Source organism: Saccopteryx leptura, chromosome 6, assembly GCF_036850995.1.
Source record: "Saccopteryx leptura isolate mSacLep1 chromosome 6, mSacLep1_pri_phased_curated, whole genome shotgun sequence".
Taxonomy (NCBI): Eukaryota; Metazoa; Chordata; class Mammalia; order Chiroptera; family Emballonuridae; genus Saccopteryx; species Saccopteryx leptura.
In genome coordinates this window covers 8920290-8941299 of record NC_089508.1, presented here as the reverse complement: position 1 = coordinate 8941299, position 21010 = coordinate 8920290, and the positions used below count along the sequence as shown (strand labels likewise).

At 40.6% G+C, this 21010-nt stretch overlaps 1 protein-coding gene across 1 annotated transcript in view; it reads right to left on the bottom strand.

The window, feature by feature from the left end:
* Window positions 1-21010, bottom strand: part of ATG2B (autophagy related 2B) — a 69431-nt gene that overhangs the window by 27904 nt on the left and 20517 nt on the right. Inside the window, exons 11-28 of the mRNA XM_066344390.1 lie at window positions 20326-20587; window positions 18901-19051; window positions 18063-18155; window positions 17763-17951; window positions 15899-16172; window positions 14762-14864; window positions 13322-13517; window positions 12908-13050; window positions 7143-7300; window positions 6589-6761; window positions 5999-6149; window positions 4867-5066; window positions 4626-4706; window positions 2877-2983; window positions 2623-2715; window positions 1975-2045; window positions 897-973; window positions 492-662 (exon numbers count right to left, since the gene is read on the bottom strand). Coding sequence (XP_066200487.1) covers window positions 492-662; window positions 897-973; window positions 1975-2045; window positions 2623-2715; window positions 2877-2983; window positions 4626-4706; window positions 4867-5066; window positions 5999-6149; window positions 6589-6761; window positions 7143-7300; window positions 12908-13050; window positions 13322-13517; window positions 14762-14864; window positions 15899-16172; window positions 17763-17951; window positions 18063-18155; window positions 18901-19051; window positions 20326-20587 — 2693 coding nt within the window. The remainder of the gene's footprint in view (window positions 1-491; window positions 663-896; window positions 974-1974; window positions 2046-2622; window positions 2716-2876; window positions 2984-4625; window positions 4707-4866; window positions 5067-5998; window positions 6150-6588; window positions 6762-7142; window positions 7301-12907; window positions 13051-13321; window positions 13518-14761; window positions 14865-15898; window positions 16173-17762; window positions 17952-18062; window positions 18156-18900; window positions 19052-20325; window positions 20588-21010) is intronic.

Here is a 21010-nt window from a genome sequence, read left to right as displayed (position 1 = left end):
TTATTATCTGTGAAACAGATCATCGTCTCTAACCTCCGTAGGGCGCTGTGTTAAAGCTCATCTATGGGAAAGTGCACTGAAGACAGGATCGAGTCAGAGGTAATAACACAGATGCTAGTGTTACATAAACTAACACCTGCCCTCTATTTTCTCACACCATGTTTACACACAACTAGTAAATAACAAGCTCTCACATGATAAATGTGCTCCTTCTTCCCTCAGAACATTAAATAACAAGTCTAAAAGAGACTATGGTGTCGGCTGAGAAGATGAATGCCCTGAAACAGACTCGCACACAGCAGAATGGTTTTCCCGGGAGGCCCTGGCATCCCCTTTCCAGACACAGTTCCTTGCAGTAAGGAACAGAGGACTCTGCAGCTTCTCTTCTACCTCCTGCCGGTCCTGAAGACCTCGCTGATGTCAGCATGCCATGTGTGCGGCGGGGATGGGGCCGGGGCAGCGGGCGCACTGACTGAGGCCCCCGACTGTACCGTGGTCTTCCTCTGTGGGGCTCCCGGCTTCGTGTCCACCTTGTGAGCGGCGTGCAGGTCCCCATAGCTGGCAATGTACTGGATGAGGTTCATCAGCGCGGCACAGGAGTCTGAGCACGTCCTGATGTGGACGGTGTCGCTGGAGCAGTGCAACTCAAAGCGCGAGTCTGTCTGGACACGACACAGGAGAAGAGGAGGACAGAAAGTTCAATAAAATACGACTGTTTTGTCACAGGAGGTGTGTATTTATAACAACTCAATCTTAATTTTTAAATATTTTATCTATTTTTGACCAAACTTAGGTAAGTGGAAAAATAATTTTACAATAAAAGCCAGTATTTTTTTAGTTTCTCCTATAAAAAATAAAATGAAAACTAAACATTTCCATTTATTTTAATAACTTACTTGCTCTCCATCAGAATCAGACTTCACTGCAGTTATGGTTAATTCCAAAAGCCCCATATCCATCACACGGACATAATCTAAAATTATAAAAATTAATAAAATGTTTGAGTATAGCTTTCAAAAACTGCTGTCCAACCCCTAACAAAACTAGCACCTCTACACTTCATGACAGCTTGTGCTTCAAATATTTATAATGCAACAGAAATACAGTTTCATCCTAAAAAATCCTACAAATTATTTTTTAGTTAGAAACAAAGTTTGCCTTACGTTAAATAGAGTATATATAATTTGATGCACTAAAGTCCTGGTTAGCAAACTGCAGCTCATGAGCCACATGCTGCTCTTTGGCCCCTTGAGTGTGGCTCTTCCACAAAATACCACATGCGGGCACTACCTCGATAAGGAACATACATACCTACCTACATAGTTTAAGTTTAAAAAATTTGGCTCTCGGCCCTGGCCGGTTGGCTCAGCAGTAGAGCGTCGGCCTGGCGTGCGGGGGACCCGGGTTCGATTCCCGGCCAGGGCACACAGGAGAAGCGCCCATTTGCTTCTCCACCCCCCCTCCTTCCTCTCTGTCTCTCTCTTCCCCTCCCGCAGCCAAGGCTCCATTGGAGCAAAGATGGCCCGGGCGCTGGGGATGGCTCTGTGGCCTCTGCCCCAGGCGCTAGAATGGCTCTGGTCGCGGCAGAGCGACGCCCCGGAGGGGCAGAGCATCGCCCCCTGGTGGGCAGAGCATCGCCCCTGGTGGGCGTGCCAGGTGGATCCCGGTCGGGCGCATGCGGGAGTCTGTCTGACTGTCTCTCCCCATTTCCAGCTTCAGAAAAATACAAAAAAAAAAAAAAAAAAATTGGCTCTCAAAAGAAATTTCAATCATCGTGCTGTTGATATTTGGCTCTGTTGGATAATGAATTTGACGACCACTGCACTACAGGATATTACAACTTCAAACTGATATTTAATAAAATCCTGGTTCATTGGCATTATTCCAGGGCTAAATGCTTTAAAATATTCTCTCACACACACAAATAAATAAAAAAGCATTCATCTAGTCCAGATTTTGGTCTTTAACTCTTACCTCTATTCAGATTTATAGTGACAGTATTACACTTGTCAGACAGATGCAAAGCAGCTTCATCCAGGATAATTCTGAGAAAGAAGAGAAAATCAACCTCTGAAAATCTAGCCTCGAATAAATGCCATTTGATCACTATATACTTAGCTAGTTGTATCATTGTTTCTGAGATAATATTATCAAAGTCACATGCAGCTTTCTAACTTATATCATGTAACATTTTTTTAAAACTCGGCACTTAGGACTACCGGAATATTTAAACTATGTAAAGAATAAGACAAAGGCAGCTGCTTAAATTAATTCTAAATTGTCAGCAGTTATTTTTTTAATTGATGTCCAAATTCATAAGGTTTAAATATTAAAACTAAAGTGTACCAGATATTATGGAAGTTTATGTATTTATTTTAAAAATGTAAACTCACAATCTCAAGAATTGATTCCTCCCTAAAACTAAAAAGCAGTCATGAATGGAACAGACGGGACGAATCACATGAGAAAGAGAAACTGAAAACTGGGATAAAAGGACATGGCTGGTAGTCAAAGAACGCTGACTTTAACAAAAGACTGAAAATTTGACCCGACGGTCTGGATGAAGCCGTCGGTCTGATTCCTGAGCAGCTGCAGGAGCAACAGTGGGGTTCGCACAGGTACCTGAGGGTAGAGGATGACTTGTCCAAGGCGACACTACTTGAAACGCTGAATGTTTCAACCGTAAGAAGCGATCGAATTGGCAGGTAAAGAGGCCTAACACCAAGAAGAAACATCAGAGCGTCAGAATGCTGCAACAACAGAAACTCCTTTTAAAGAGCATTCTGAACCTTAACACTAACAAATCATGTATTTTTCCAAGACTTAATGCATACTTTAAACAGTAAAATTGTATTTTGTGTTATCTGTGAACTCACCTATAATCCAGTGCACAGCTCCAGAGATGAACGTGAAATGTTGTAAATGAAGTTGGAGGGTTATACCCCAGAACAGGTTCATCAGCAATATTTAAGAAGTATAAAATCTATAATCATAAAACATATAAAATGCCCTGCTTTAGAAGAAAAAAAAGTTGTGATATGACATCATTAATACCAATGTAAAACAAAATATCTTACACAAAAAACAACCATGTATGGGAAGACAGTAACTCTAAAAGGAAATAATCATTTTGAAGAAATTCATTTCAAAAAGTATTTACGGCCCTGGCCGGTTGGCTCAGTGGTAGAGCGCCGGCCTGACATGCAGAAGTCCTGGGTTCAATTCCCGGCCAGGGCACACAGGAGAAGCACCCATCTGCTTCTCCACCCCCCACCTCCTTCCTCTCTGTCTCTCTCTCTTCCTCTCCCGCAGCCAAGGCTCCATTGGAGCAGAGATGACCCGGGCGCTGGGGATGGCTCCTTGGCCTCTGCCTCAGGCGCTAGAGTGGCTCTGGTTGCAACAGAGCAACGCCCCGGATGGGCAGAGCATCGCCCCCTGGTGGGCGTGCCGGGTGGAATCCGATCGGGCACATGCGGGAGTCTGTCTGACTGCCTCCCTGTTTCCAGCTTCGGAAAAATACAAAAAAAAAAAAAAAAAAGGTATTTACAAGACTAGAATGTGAAATAAAAGGCTCACCCAACAACTGCAAGGCTACAGAGACCTTAGAGAAGTCCTAGTTTATGAACCTAACAAAGTATGTATAACATACTTTCCTTGGAACCATTCTTGAAAAAAAAATTGTTTTTCCTAAAGATTGCTTAAAACTATCCATCTGGTTTTAAATAATTTTTTAAATAATCCATTGTTAGGAGAAGTTCTTTACCTTTCGTTTATACTTAGAGCTCGGTCTGAAAACCAGTCCCTCTCCCCAACGTCTGTTCTCACATATCTCTAATCTGAGCAGACACCAAGCACAGGCTGCATCTCCCCCTTAGAGCCAGCCCCGCATTCACGCTAACCACTTCTTCGCCCCTGCTTTACAGGCACAAAGAGACAGCTGTAGATACTGATAATGCTAAAGAATATCTCCTCGTGTTTTTACAGACAGAATAGCTCCTGTTTCCTAAATGCTTTTATGAACAAAGCCTTCTGGGAACATTCAAGTTTAAAATAATTTGCTATCTTCCCGGCACAGAAAACGTTCCCCTTGCTGAGAAAACAAACAGGAATCGGCAGGCTATTTTCATCCTCCCATAAAGAAGAGTTAACTTCACACCCAAAGTTTCCTCTGAAAAATAATCAACAGTATTTCATTAACTAGATACAGTTATTAAACTGGAAATGAATTACAGAAATTCTTATAAATGCCTCAAACCACGGTAATGGCCCAGAGAATAATTCTGACATGGCACTTAAAGAACAGATGGCTATCAGGGCAAGTCGGCACACCACTGACCGCTCCACTATGCCAGGCACCCCGCAGGTCCTGGGACACAGACCCCCTTCCCTTTAATCACGTAAAGGGTAACTATGTCTACAGGATGGTTGGGACCGAACTTTAAGGTAAAAAAATCAATCACATGCTGCAGTGCTAACAATGTTCTATTTCGTAATCTAAAAGGTGGTTGTAAGGAGCGTTTACTTCATGATCATTTACTGAGCTGAACATATGTAACTAGTGGACTTTCAGCATGTGTATGTCAATATAAACCCAAGAGACCATGACGCACACGCAGCTCTCTTACCTGCTCGTGCCAGCTGAGCCCCGACGGGAGCACTCGGTGCTGCAGGGTGGCTCCCTTCAGTCCCACGGCGATGAGCAACTCCTGCACAGAGCAACACAGAGGACCACACCTGTCACCCGCACATCCCTCCAACAAAACCTACAGCTGTCCTACCAAAATAAAGGCGCTGCCTTTCATGCAATCATTTTAGCTAGTAATCAAATCAATAGCAAGTACTTAATAGTACAAAAGTTTAAAATACCTTTGTATTGGATTCTGATTTATCAGACAATATTTTAACTGCAACAGAGAGCATATTCAAAGTGTCTCCTCCAACACCATCGGAGGAAGCTCTGCTGAGGCCATTTTCTTCAGAGGAATAAATAGTAGGTTCCAACCAGTGTGGGCGGGTTGAACTGGGCAGTCGTATTTCTGTAGGAAGAACCACTCCATCCACTATGCCTATAAGCACATTGAGGTGAAAATATAACAAAATGATTACTTGACATTAGTTCACAGACTTCTATAAGTGAAAAAAAACCCACGTACTTCCACTGAATACAACATGATTCTGGAGGCAAAATGGGCAAGAACCAACTTGGCATTAAGAAGCCATCCCTCTCTTGGTATGACTGCAGTACCCAACTTAAAAAAATTAAGATCGACAATGCTAGGATACTTAAATTTACATAGCGAAATCTGGTAAACATTAAGAATGTGCAAGTATCTCGTGTCTATTCCCAAGGTAACACAGGAAATGTGCTCAAAGAATGGCAAATTCTGTATCTGTTACCGAAAGGAAATATTGCTTGAGAATAAAGACTGTAAAATCCCATCAAATGATCAATAGATATTGTATGGTATACCCATAAAGTAGAATAGTATTGGCAATAAAAAGGAATGAAATACTCATATACTTTGATAAACCTTGGAAACATGCCAGACGCAAAAGGTCACATACTGTGTAATTTGATTCACGGGAAACACCAGGAATACTACATCCTTAGAGACAGGAAGTGGATTAGTAGCTGCTTAGGGCTGAGGGGTGGGGAGAGCTTTGGGAGGTTCTACCTAAAGGGTACAGAGTTTCTTCTGGGGGTGATGCAAATGTTCTAAAGTTGATGATGATAGTAGTTATGCAACTCTGTGACATACTAAAAACTACTGAATGTACACTTTAAATGGATGAACTGTACATGAGACGTGAATTATATCATATTGCAAACAAAGAACAGTCAAGTCATAGTATAATTTTGCCAGTGGAATCAGAACATCCCACAGCAGATTATTTCTAATATCAGAGTTCTGTTCTCAGTAGATTTTCTTTATTAAACAAAATTCAGACAAGTCTAAGCAGAAGTGAACTAAGCACACATATCTAACAGCTGTCCTACCTTTGTGGTACAGACTGAAGGCACTGGAATGAAGGCAGATGTAGTGCTTGTCATCAAAACCTTCATATTTTGTCACGCAAAATAACGAACCGCCATTGAACTCTAACCAGAATTCACCATGCTTGTTTTCCAGCAGCTCTCCATTATCTTGCTAACAGAAAGATCAGAAAACATAGATGTCATTACTTAAATGTAGAAACCCTGGGACAGAGTCTCTCATGTTGTAGCCAAATGGTCTGACTCATGACCCACCCAACATGGTGGTGTTAGAAACGGAACAATTACATCAGGCCTCTTCTGTCGAAGCAACCGTGCTCCGTCCTCCTTTACAATGGACAGACTACTAGTTATCTATCGTCTCAGGAGCGGAGCCAGCACATTTTCCAAAAGAAGGTGTATATAATGTTTGTCTTCTGACCTGCAACAGAAGGTAGACCACCAAAGTTGCTGTCGCCGTGGCGTCTCAGGAAACTGACCTTCAGCCACCAGAGCAACTTCAAACTCCCTCAGTCACTGGGTGTGGTAATCATGGTGGGTTTAAAATAAGATGGGGCACGGGAAGAAACTCTTTGGGATTCATAAATCCTTACCTTGACATCTGTAAACACTGCCATTACTCCATGGTTGATATTCAGAAGGACTGAGAGAAAACTCTGCGAGTTCTTGTTCTGAGAGTCGAGTTTTTTTTTCCTACGGGAACGATAGTTGGGATCAAGAGTAGAAAAATACTGCAAAGTCTCCTCCTCAGATCCACTTTCCTCCTCTATGAGAAATAAATGTCACAATTACATGGTTCTGACAGCTTATTAAAAAAAATAACAACACAATCATTATCACATGATTATTTATTTTACAATCTGTTTACTTTTATAAAGAATCTGGTATGATAATAAAAATATACTTGCTATGTTTTCCAATATACTACTGAACTTCAGACAATGTATATACTATCACTATAAAGATAACATTTAATTAATAACCATATTCTCAACATACAGACAAAAATGGAGAAATATAAATTACTAAAAGACATAAGATATAAATGAAAAACATCCAAGAAACATTTTTAAATCCATTAACTAAAAAGGTTACTACTCCATTGAAAAACCAGGCGTGGCATCAGCGCCCATTTAGAACATATTACCATAGTGAACTGCAGATTTAAATGGACTACAGCTATCTTTGTTGAAGGTGCTGATCAGCTGACTGGCGACTGAAAGCCCGATCCCGTATGAAATATTCTCAAACGTCTCAACTGGTGAAGGAGCTGTTGGTTCCCACAGCAGCAAGTCATTAAAGATCCTATGAAGACGAAGTTGAAAAATCAGTCCATAATTCCTTGTTCAACTGAAGGCAAACTAAAGAATATCACTTAAAGAAATCTCACGAATAATAATTTTTCTAAATGGTGAAACAGAAATTAGATCCTAAAAATGTTTTTTTTCTTAATATCAATTATTTTCATATAACAGAGAATGCAGGGTAGAGAGAAAAGAATTTGTACAATTAGATACCTGCTTAGTTTGACCTGTGTTACATACATCAAATGGCATACATCTAAACGCATTTTAAAGAAGGAAGTTAATTAAAAAGTTTGTTTATAAAAACAACATAAGAACAAAAGGAAGACTGTTCGCATACATTAGAGCACTCCGTGAACTATAACAGATGATGCACGGTCTCACCTGACCCCACACCAACCCTGTGGGGCAGCCAAGGTGGAATCCGCACTCACTTGACACTTGAAGAACCTGCCTCATACAGGTTAAGTGACCTGCCCAAGGTCACAGCTAGTGAGTGGAAACACTGAGCCTGGAGCCCGGAGCCCAGCCCCCAGCCCCCAGCCCCCAGCCCCCAGCCGGCTCCCAGTGCACTTTTCCGTTACTCACATCCTCTAAGGCAGGGGTCCCCAAACTTTTAACACAGGGGGCCAGTTCACTGTTCCTCAGACCGTTGGAGGGCCAGACTATAAAAAAACTATGAACAAATCCCTATGCACACTGCACATATCTTATTTTAAAGTAAAAAAACAAAATGGGAACAAATACAATATTTAAAATAAAGAACAAGTAAATTTAAATCAACAAACTGACTAGTATTTCAATGGGAACTATGGGCCTGCTTTTGGCTAATGAGATGGTCAATGTCGGTTCCATATTTGTCACTGCTAGCCGTAACAAGTAATATGACATGCTTCTGGAGCTGTGACGCGTACGTCCCGCGTCATCAGAAGTAGTACTGTACATGAGCGATGCCGCGCTTTGCGGTGCCGCCATATACAGTACTCCAGGAGCACAGGATGCATCTCTCACTGACCACCAATGAAAGAGGTGCCCCTTCTAGAAGTGTGGTGGGGGCCGGATAAATGGACTCAGGGGGCCGCATGTGGCCCGCAGGCCGTAGTTTGGGGACCCCTGCTCTAAGGATACCTGCCTTAACCCTCTTCAACAAAAAGCACCGAGTCGCTGGGACCATCGCATGGGATGAAGAATGCACACAGATCAGGGAATTAAGAAAGGAAATCTCCACAACAAGCTAGTACACAAGTCAACACTGGCGACCAACAGGGTGACAGATGTCAAGCTAGACTACGACCAGATCCTGCCTTTTCTTTTTTTCTTTTTAAAAATTGTGTTTTATTTGTATTCATGGGATAAATACATAACTAAAGATGTCAAATACTGATACAAGACTTATGAAAAAAAAACAGAAGTCTCCTCTTTTTACTTTCATTCAACCTGATCTGTTTTCCAAGAACAGCACTTTCAACTGTAAGCTATTTATATCAGATAGCTAAATAATATGCCTTATAGCTGTCTCTTGAGACATCAATTCTAAACATTATCCATTGATTTTCTATTATTGTAGATAGGATTTAGCTTTATTTAACCTCTTTCCCTAACTCATTTCTTTTTTCTTTAAATTTTTTATAAATATCCTCCCTTTTAAGGAAATATTTGTTATTACTCAGACGTTCTTCCATCCTTACCCTCCCCTATCACCCAAGTCTGTTTCATGAAAATGAAGACAGTACAGCATCCTCTAAGAGGCCTTCTGTTAGATCTGCACCCATAGTGTCTCCTCCACACATGCAAATTCAACCACAGCAGACAGCCAGCTCCTGTTTCCCTGTTTCCTAGGCTGCAGCCCCTCAGAGAAAAGGCCTGTCTCTCACCTCTAGGAGCCCAGCACAGTGGCTCTCAGAGCAGGCTGTGAAGGCCCGGCGATGCAGGGACCAGTGCATGACTCACACGGAGGGCCTGCCAAAAGCAAGAACTCATCGTAAAGCCCAGTGTGAATACCAAGCAAGGTGCCAAGCCATGAGGCAGCCCTGGCCCCGCCTGAGACAAGCTACTTGTCTAGGAACATCCGGCCAATCCCTATGTGCGGAAGCCCTAGAAAGTATAACCCAGAAAAGCACTGTGACTCACGCAGACCGTAACCCCCACCCGAAAGGACCCGTTTTGGAGCATTTGATGTGAAAGACACCAGGGATATCGGACACAATTATGTATCAGCACAGACACGCTCACAGCTGTGCCCCAGAGCTGTGTGGTACTATTTGGCTCACTGCTTCTTGGGAGTATTTATTAAAACAAAAGAGTTTAAATCCATATCTTAGTCTGAACTCCTTTATAAATAAATAATGAAGGTACAAAATAAAGTTTCTCAGGAAATGCTCTTCCTTTACCTTATTCCCTATAACCACTCTTTTATCTTCATAGATTAAAGAGAAGCTATTATTTAAAATAAAACCTGGAGTTCATAGTATATAAATAAAGTGTCATATGATTTTACTGTTCCCCTTTTTTACATTTTGGTCTAAGCACAGTCACGATTTCATTACTACTATAAAACAGAGGGTGATGTTTTTAATATCAAGAAAGAAAACAGCCTGACCAGGCGGTGGCACAGTGAATAGTGTCAGACTGGGATGCAGAGGACCCAGGTTCGAGACCCTGAGGTCGCCAGCTTGAGCACGGGCTCATCTGGTTTGAGCAAGGCTCACCAGCTTGGACCCAAGGTTCCTGGCTCCAGCAAGGGGTTACTTGGTCTGCTAAAGGCCCACGGTCAAGGCACAGATGAGAAAGTAATCAATGAACAACTATGGTGTCGCAAAATGCAACAAAAAACTGATGATTGATGCTTCTCATCACTCCATTCCTGTCTGTCTGTCCCTGTCTATCCTACTCTCTGACTCTCTCTCTGTCTCTGTAAAAAAAAAAAAAAAAAAAAAGAAAGAAAACAAACAAGATTAAGGACACATCACTGTGATTCTGTGGCTATGAGTCTGAAACATAACAGAAGCTCAATAAATACTTAATAAAACAAGTTAGAATTCTTTTTTATATATTCTATTTCAAAGGACTTTACACAGAAACTATTCTCAGTTACCTGAGACTGTCTTTTTAAAAAGAGCTAGTTGACCAAGGCACTAATGGAATAAACCAGTATTTTAAATGGATTAAGAAAAGGTGGAGTTGGTTAGAACTCCTGTTGCAACTCAGAGAGATGATTTTTAAAAATTATACCTCTCTAAGGACATTATGGAGACATCAGCAAAACCTGACTGGGACCTGAGGACCAGACAGCAGTAGTGTATTATAGTGACGTCCTTGTTCTGACTGGTGAACTGCAGATGTCCTCGCAGGTGAGAAACACACACTCAAGGGCTCGAAGCTGGAACGGTATCAGGTCAGCAACTTACTCTCAAGTGGTTCAGGGAAAAAGGTTTTGCTGTACTTGCAACTTTTCTGTAAGTTTAAGAATGTTTACATTTTTTTTAATAATGTCAATTTTAAGTTTATAAATATATACAAAGCCACATAAGGGGCAAGGACGTCACACCCTGAGAAACTGAAGACATGTGCCTTACATGACCCACAAAGTGAAAGAGCTCTTCAGTATTCACAGGGCTCCAGGGCCTGAGAGACCGAGCAGGCAGAGTGAGACAGAACAGAAACGTCATAAGCAGCCCCATTTAACAACCACCACCACGATGAACAGGCGCTCGCAAGTTCCCTACCTGCCACTCTGACGGATGCTAAGTGCTGGCTGTTGGTGCAAACTGCTCCCCAGCAGAGCTAAGAAACCCACCGCCCAAGCTGAACTCTGTTTTTCACATGCACCATGGGTCAATGGTGCTTGGCCTCGAATCTGTCACCCCAGCTATATCGATTATTGTCAGTATAGTTTAATTAAATGTTGAGCTAACTGATGACTTCTAAGTATAGACTAAGAAGGAAAAACCCTCACGATCTAGAAGGGCTCTGCATTCAGACAGCTTTGAAACTATTTTTTACTACACTTTAGAAAACCTGAAACTGACCATTACAGACAAAGACTTCTGGGCAGACATTAGGTAAATTCCAACCAGTGGCTCATACTGAGAAATGGGCCTTGTTTTATATTTTAGAAAGAAGTGGTAAATATATATTTATCAACTGCATGTTTAAGGTGTGTATCACTGTTCTAACATCCCCATTTGACCAACAACCAGTCAACACAGAAAGAAAAAACATGGACGAAGCCCTCCTGACGTCAGGGCCGGCCCTGAACTAGTCACGTCACTGGCTCAGCCTCCGCCTTGCACATTTCTAGGTGCTAGAGTCTAGCAGACATGCCCCAAGCATCCAGCAAGGAGACGAGTCTCGAGAGCAGTGGTTCCCAAACTTTAGATCCTACGTTCACCCTAACAGTTCAAAAAATCATGAAAGCTCTCTAATGTGAATGTATAAGTTATACGCAACTATTTATAAATTACGTACTACAAAATAAATATAAAATAGAAGTTTTTAAAGTTCTTTTAAGTTATACAGAAGCTCTAACATTTTCTTCCTACAGTCAATGGTCTGTCCTGTGAAGCTCATTTTCAAATCAACTGAAGTAAATAGAATTTTCTGGAATTTTTTTTTTTCTGATTCTAACACCAACAGTCCTAGTCACTGGAAGTCAGTGAGAAGACCAAAGTTTACTACTAACACTTCAGGAAAAACGGGCCAATGACATCTGATATCAAGTCAATCTACCGCAGAAACCACCATGTGAAGTTTCTGAAGAGGAACAAGTTAGACCAGCTCGTCTGCATTGAGCCTCTGGTGCCGACAGCACAGCACGGAGGGCGGGCCTCTGCGCCCAGCAGCCCACGGGGACAGCTCTCCCACGGGCCACAGGAGAGAGGCCTTGGTGGGAGGAACGAGGACACGGAGACGGCCAAGAGCTTGCTCCGTCCATCCGTGCCAGGGGCTGCTCTCCGCACCTCGAGCGCTGCGTCACTTGACCCTGCCCCCGGCAACCGGAGGTTGGTGCAGAATCCCGTTCACAGACCGGGATGCGGGGCTCACGGGGGCTGGGCACACGGCCGGGTCTCCCCAGTCTGTGCTCTTTCAGCTGCCACTTATCTCAACATATTTTCTTGGTATACATGTTTAAGGGGCTTTAATGAATTTAAAATTGTATACACACATCTGTAAGTTAAGAGTTTAGCCTTCTAATAGCCTCTTTCCTGAACTCTGAGACAGGAAGCTCCTCGTAGAGACTCCAGGATCCTGGTTCCCCCAGTACCCGCCGGCCAGCTCCGCTCACGTCACTGCGCACACAGAAGACACATCTGCTCAGGACCTACGGCAAGGGGGCGGAAGGCGACTGACCAACAGGAAGGTAACAAGTGACGCAGCAAGCGGGCACACTGGTCAGGAAGCTCTGCTGTGACAAGAGCCACAACAGTAACGGTTCTATAATCATCGCCACACAGAGTTCTCTGAGGAGGGAGATAACATGAAGCAAGCAAAGAAAGGAAGACGGGGGACAGAGGGAGACGGGGACAGGAGAGAGGGGCACAGAGGGACAGGGGGACAGGGAGGCCAAAAAGTCTATCCCAAACACTCAACAAAATGTGTTTAAACTCACCTGTTATAAAGCCTCTCATAAAAGCTTTTGTCGGGCAGCGCTATATGAATATTAGGCAACGTTAGTTCCAGCACATAGTGAGAATTGCTGATTGCTTTATCCTGAAATTCAGTCATTTCTACAGGGTCTCCAGGCATCACCATCTAAAACATAACAGTCCAGTGGAAAAACGCATCAAATAACCATTTTATGCTTATCTGCATCTTCTTACTCTAGATATAGGATTTGGTGTGTCAGCAAATAAACATGCATTATTTTTAACATTAACCAAGAAAAAAATAGCTATTATTCATTCCTGGAGTTAAAAACCTAATACAACAGTATACAAGTATTTTTGTTAAAGGAAAAGCATTAAATCCATTGCTACATGAAGGAGGACAACTCCTTCGTGGCCTGCTCACACTTTTCCTTTACCTGTTCGTTCTCAAACATGACTATCCGAGAAGAAAAGGGCGAGGGGGCGGGTCTTCTCAGGTCGCACACGTCCTTCAGGGAGTGAGCTCCCCCTTCCTCCTCCTCCTGGTAGTGGCCGTCACTCTCCTCTTCCTCCTCGGCTGCTATTCGCTCCAAGATGGAATGCATGGCTGGCGGGTTCACTTTCAGGACAATTCTGACAGCAAAGACAATTTGAAGAATCAAGATCTATACATATGCTGCAAAACTTGAACTTTTACACAACTTAATACAAAAACCACTGATTGAATCATCAGGGGTGAGGTTCAGCTTCTCTACCAAGTCCGATTACGTCTCAGCTAGCCCGCTTCTAAGCATGTTGTAAACATGAAAGTGTGGAATTGAAGAAACAAACCAATGAAAAAAAGGCATAACATTTTACTCTTCGCTAACTGAAAATCTCATCTTTTGAAGGTACAAACATTATTTTTAAGTGTAATATTTAGAAACCACCTTTCAGCAAGTTCACATCTAGAATGGCTTTTTCTTTTTTACTGAGCAGGTGACCCCAGTTGGTTCTAGTCATAAGTGATCACAACTGTCTCCTAATTTATAGATATCCTAATGTAAACTGTGCTTCCAAATTCCACCACTGAAGTAGAGCCATCTCTATGGTGAAAGCGAGGCTCCAGGTCCTGCGGCCTCCGGGCACGCCCTGCTCTGCGGTCCGGAGCCTGACAGGTCTGCCTCGGAGGTGGCGGGTGTAAAGAAGGCAGGCAGGAGCATGGCACAGAAAAGAACTTCTAAACAGCCTTCCAACACTGCGTTTTCAATATAATAATGGCTCGCTATTTCAAGTAAACAAAGTTCTTTTAAATATAACCCAAGCCTACCATTGGACTAATTTAATCTAACAAGTGACCACACCTGCCGGAAGCAGTGGCTCTTTAAGTCCAGCTGCACTCTGGATCCCCTAGTGTGACTCTGAAACTATCCTGATGCCGAGGCTCTGAGAACCCCAGGATGGGGTACCAAGAACCAGCATTTTGTAAAAGCTCCCCAGATTTGAAAAACCCTGTCCCAAAGCATCACTGACTATAAAATTCACTTGACAAGTAACCAAATGGTGCCCTGTGATATCTCTTCCACTGCAGCCTTGAATTGTTTTTAAAACGCTCCATGATTCTTTGATCCCTCCACTTAATCAGGCAACTTGAGACCAGAGGACACACTCAGGCTTCCATCTCTCACAATACCTATAGGCACCTGTCACAGAGCAGTGCTCAAAATACATATTTTATTCCACTTTTCCATCTTCCCCTTGGCTCCTTCCTCATGGCTGGTGTTTTTAGCTTAGATTTAATAGCCAAAGTGATGGTTATGAAGACTATAGTAATTTACTTGTTTAAAAAGAAAATCTCATTAAATATATATATGCCTCCCATCCATCTGCTTACTTACCGTGGCCAATCAAAGTCATCGGATGATGCTGTGTCTCCATCTACTGCACTGGACACGTGGAAAAACTTCACAGACGGCTCTCCTTTATCTTCCTGGAACGACCCTAACAAACCAAAACTGATTAATCAAACTACATTTCTCCTCACGGGCGACAAGGTACCTTCCTCCTTAGGAAGCATAGATCCTCTAAATCAGGAACACAATGCAACACTATATTCTATGACCTGGACTCATTTGTTCCTGTTTCTTGTGTATGTGCAGGGCGGCGAATAAACTCAAGATGCTGTTTTCTGCTCTGTGCAATGTTTAATGTGCAGGGGTGTGGTCATAACACAGTAAACAAGGCAGGGACCAGTTCCTGAGTGCCACTTAATGATTATTCTTCATAGAAGTGTACGCAGTTCATCTAGGAGCACAGAGATAAGAACTGCGTCTTAAATGCATTTGAGTTGTATCTAGCACTATAAGAGTTACCTCTGTATCAAGCACTGCAAGAGTCACCTCTGTTGACAATACCCTATATGTGTCTCTACGCTCCACTTTATAAAGAATGACTTTCCTCCAGAATAATGAGTTTCTTACCAGTGCAGATAAGGAAAGACCAGATACCCCTAATGGCCCTTTCATGGAGTCATAATTGGCAAAAGTCGATCTAAATATCTCTAAGAAGGTGAAAACTCAGAGAGAAGGGAAGGGAAACTGCAGCTTGCAAACGACAAAAACGACTGGCGATAATAAACCTACAGAACTGTGATGAAAGGAAACAAGGTAACGTGTGTGAAGTGCTCAGCACGAGAGCTAACCCAAAGTGGCCCTCAAATCCTGGTGGCAAGCAGCCCGCAGGTAAGGGGACGCACGGCTGGCGGTACAACTGGGGGCAACAGCCCCACGTGCCCCGGAGGAAAGAACTAGGGCAACCAAGTGAATAAATCATCATGCTGAGTCATTTCTTTTCAAAAACGGACTTACGTCACACATTTGTGCACAGTACTGGAAAAAAGATGTGACTAGTTTCCTAACGTAACATTCTTTAACTGCATTGTGTTTTGCGGCTGTTATGTGCTCTGTCGTGCCCTAAGTCTCAGTAGCAGCTGTCTGTGTGTAGTCTGGGTCCCTTACAGGCCCACTCAATCTTACCAGCTAGTTCCCTAAAGGTAAGTTCCAATTTAATTTGTTCTGGGGTTGATCCTCCTATGAATTCAGTCTTAAATTCTAGATCTGTGAATTCTAAATGAAGGATCTCCTTCTGAAGTGACTTCTTAAACCAGGGTCCTCTCTCTTGATCTGACCGAAGATCGGGTATCGGGAAGCGAACAGAAAGGTTTAACGCTGGAGTGGCAACCTGTACTGATATCCGACAATTCGCAGGACTATGGGAGTCATCCAGAAACACTTCTGTGAAAGCCTTATGCTAAAACACAAAACATCACAAAACAAAATATAAGCCAAATGTTAAATTAAGTCAATAAACATAACTGACATTAATATTATGTATAATCACTATTTCCTCATTCAGTATAATACATTAAAAGATAATTCAAAATAACCACTCCCATATTAGTTTAGCGTAATGAAATTTTATAATGCAACAGCTAATGACAAAAGCCAGAACTATGGGCAAAAGGTAAACTCTCATATAAAATAAATAAAAATAAAAGCTGAACCAAAATGAAGACAAAAGCACCACAGATGCATATATATTTTACCACAGACTATGTAAGAATAACATAAATTAGCTTAACAATAAACTCAATATTAAAAATCATTATCATACCCAGTATTCAATTTGAAGGATTTATCTACAAATATGCTACTTTAAAGACTCAATGTAAACATAAAATCAGATGAATTATGCCAATTACAAAGGCCCATCCCTAACTCATCTTTGTATTTCTAGCACTAAATCTAGAACCTTACACATCATTGATTTTAAATAACTGATTCACTCCAAGTTCCCATCCAACCTAAGGGTATGATACTATCAAATGGCTCTTAGAAACCATTTACTCAAAGCCAGGTTATAAGTTCAAAGAAAATGCCCTGCAGGGAAGAGCCTAATTGTATTCTTTCTCTAAAAAGCACTGACAAAGCTTTGGTCCAGGGTACACCAACACAAATCAGTCTCTAACCTCCCAGATTAAAAAGTTCCCTTTTATGGTAGACTGGAATTTTTAATAAATCTATTCTTTCTCTCCCCTATTTTGACTTTCCAACATTGTTACTTCAGCCAAAATAATCCAAGAGATTAAACCATCACTACGATACACTATGGCTGACAGCAAATACAGACATTATTAGCCTAGCAGAACTTAAAATAACAAGCAATTGGTGACAAAAAATAAAGAATGATGATTAATGTAAATACCATCACGAATTGAGAAAAAAGCAAATAAAGTAAAAGAAATATTAAAATATACTTTCCCTTTTCTTTTCAACCAAAATTATCTCTGTCCCTGGTGCTACAGCCCCCAAATTCCTAACAGACTTCTTGCAAATTTGACTTGATTTGCCTAGAAAAGACACCGGGTACCAGATTTAAGTAAAAGTGATATATGTGATGTTCAATATAACATGATGCAAATATAATCATAGTTTGTAAAAATCAGATAACATACACACACACAAAGAAAAGCTAATTCTATTTCTCGAACATAATCAATGCTACCAAATTGGTTTACTTCTATGCACTTTTTTTCTATACATCAATTTTATACACACTCTGGTAATGGGAGTTCATTCTTTACAAGCCTTCTTCATGTTACTGCACCATTTGCATAACATCATTTAAAATGGAGGCAAAGAATTTCACCCAGTACTTAAGCAAAACTTATTTCGCTATCTAGTATTGAGATATAAAAGTTGCCCCATTTTTTCATTATTACCAATGCTATTTTAATAATACATGCTATTTACTCTATTAAGAATACTTAAGGTCAGAAATAATGCACATAAGCCTATTAGCTAGCAAAAATTCTGATTAGTATTTGCAATTTTTGCTTACCAGACTAATATGCTTATTATAGGAAGTATACATGTGAGATGCCATCATCTCTACCGTAGTAAGTTTCTGTGGTTGAAGCAAGGAATTTAACCTGTCCACAATACTGATATCCAGCTCACAAAATACTGGATTTAATTTAATTTGTAATTCCGCCTTCTGAGGAACAGAACTAAGTCTTGCTTGATTACCCTTTAAAAAAAAAAAAAAGCATTAGTATGATCACTAACAATACTATCAAACTAAGTGAAAACCTTTCAAGTGAAAATTTACAGGTGTTCATCACAGAAAAACATCTCTCACCTGGGGTCCTTTATTCTCTAAATGTTTATAATGAAGCTGAAGACACACAGGGGAGTGGGAATCGGTTTGTTCTTTGGAATGGAACATTAACAGCTTAAAAACAAAGACAAAGATGAATTAAATGTAAACTATTAAGCTATAATTAATCATATGAATTAACAGGAGTGCTAACGTAATGTTGGGAAGAATTTTTTGGAGTCAGAACAGCCTGCTTTACGGTTCACTGTCACTTACTGCCAATGTGAATCTAAGACAACTTAACTTCTGTGATACTCAGTGTCTCATCTACAGTGAAGGGGAGGAGTCAAGTAGATTAATGCCCAAGAAAGTGCTGTGAGATAAAAGAATATCTAAGGGCAAGTAAAAGCAACAAATGTCACTCTGACAGCTTTGAAAAGTTTCTCTAGGACTATTACTACACTATTAGGGTAGAAACAAGAACAGATGACTAATAAATGCACACAAGACATTTCACTTGTCTTCAACAGTGATTAAACAGTGCTTAGTAGCACACAGCAGTTACCTGGAGATTATCAGAATTCTTCTGAAATTAGGAGCGCTTAGAAAATGAGTGAAATGAAGTCATTTGCCCATAATCTGTCTACCACTCTAAAACAAGTCAACTCTAAATTAAAAGTTTTAACAGGCTCTTATAGCCCTGAATGCCATACTAAAAATCTGTTTCAACAAAACACAAATGCATGCGCGTACACACACTCAAGTCTTCCTACATGACTTCTACCCCCCCTTTTTTTCAAAAATCATTACTGATCATACAATTCTTAAAAAGCAGGACAGTTTTAAAGAATAATGACAAAGGAAAAGTAATAGCATTTACCTCTGTGTAGTGAGGAGATATAGAATGAAAATCAGTCGGAAACAGGCACTCCAAAAGTTCCATTTGCCCGATGGACATATCAGTACTAAAATATCTAGACGCTGACCTCTGTCTTTGTTCATACGATACTTTGATGCCAGTACCTATAAACCTATCATAAGAAATGCAGAGTTTAATAGTATCCAATTACTACTAGATTGAACAATAAGTAAAATAGTACACATGTTAATAAAGTATAACAATTACCTACCTATTCTGACAAGTTCAAGTTGTAACTAATATTCCTAAGGATATTAACCAGAAAGATTACTTCAGACTTCCCTCACATAAGATAAAGAAACCAGTTCTGTTGATAGGAAATTACTCAGGATATATTTATTTCCCAACACTTCCCTTCCTTCTTCCACATTTTACAATTTACATTGCGGTGAAGAAAAATCTTTAAAATCCATAAAATATACATATGTAATAATTTCTTAAAATTATCTAAAAGCATCATGCAATATTTTTAGAATTCTAGTATAGCTCAAATGAAGGTATTCCTCAAGTTTTTATTGCTTTTGCTCTATTTCCTACTGACAGATACTTGAAACCTTGTCAAAAACGGGAAGAAAAAAATGTTTTTGCAGTTTAATTATAAATAAATACTATGGTTGTAACCTGCAGAATTTCTTTTGCTAGGTATAAAAACTAATTTGCATATTAATATTTCATTAATAAAAGCTAAAAGTTAAAATAAAAGCCCAAAGTATTTTCTGAAAATATTAATATATTGTATAAATCACTGTATAAAATAACATTTTACAGGTCACTTTCATGTTAAAATAAATAGCGTGTGCACATTTAACGATATTAGACTTATAAATTTAATTATCTCATCTATTAGAACTCAACCCATGAAGGGATCATTGGCCATCTGGAGAGCTTTGATTTTTTTAAGCAGATGGTAAAAATGTAGCATCCAAGCTTGATCAGCCTTGGAGTCACTTCCTCACAGTCCCTGGCATACAGGTCATTTCCAAGTTCCTTCTATGAAGCTCATTCTGCTCTCATCACCACACCCGTCTCTGCTAAGCCAGAAACAATAACACACCTATGTTTATGGCTGAAATGGTGTCAATGATATGATGGCAAAATGTGGTCAAGGAAGTTTGACAAGAGCAGCGCAGGGAGCTAAAGAACAGATCATCTCCAAACTTCAGATTATCGAGAGCTCCTAGCTGAACGTTTCACATGCCAAGGAACCTGAATGACTGATTCTATGGTAAACATCTTGGCAGCCCTGGAAGAACACCTCACTCATTCCACTCGTTTACAAATAAAATACGAATGATAAGAACGAACTGGAGTTAGGTAGACAGATAAAAACAAAAGTCCACTATTGGTTGCTTTTCAAGGATCATTAATAAATAGGAGAGAGTTTACCTAAGGTGGTCATGTGAACAGGCTTCTGCAAATACTGTTCGGAAAGACTTAAAATCGTCTGTTGAAAATCTCGCTGGATCAATCTTTTCTATACAAGAAAAAAATGCTATCGCCATAGGTGTCAAAGGATTAAGATTCAATGACGTTTCCGGTGGAGATAATGGATCAATGTGAAGCACAGAGACTGAAAGAGTTCCCACAGCTAGTCTAAAAATAAGCTCAGGCCTGGATTCATCCACTGAAACGGACCTAGCTGGGAGAGCTGAAATACATACGTTAAAATGATATACATAAAATTTAACACTTAAAAACAATCCATTACACATCAAAATTATAGAACATTTACTCATGTATTCGTCTTCAAAAACAGGTGATCACACAACAGTTTGAATAATATTGAACACGTAAAATAAAATAAACTATTAACTTCCTGCATTTTATATCCAGGATCCTTGGTACTTTAAGTACAAAAGAATATGCTACCATAGGAAACGTAGGAACAAAGCTCTGCACTAATAAAACAGTATTGGAAAAGTCAGAGGTTAACCCAAGCTGTGAACCAAATTCTCTTCTAAGCCTTGTGTCTCTCTCAATTAAATTTTTCAGGGAAGAAACCCGTGGTTTTCTTTCAAGGAAAAGTATAAACAGTACAACAAAAATCAGATGGTTGACTGAGACTCTTAAA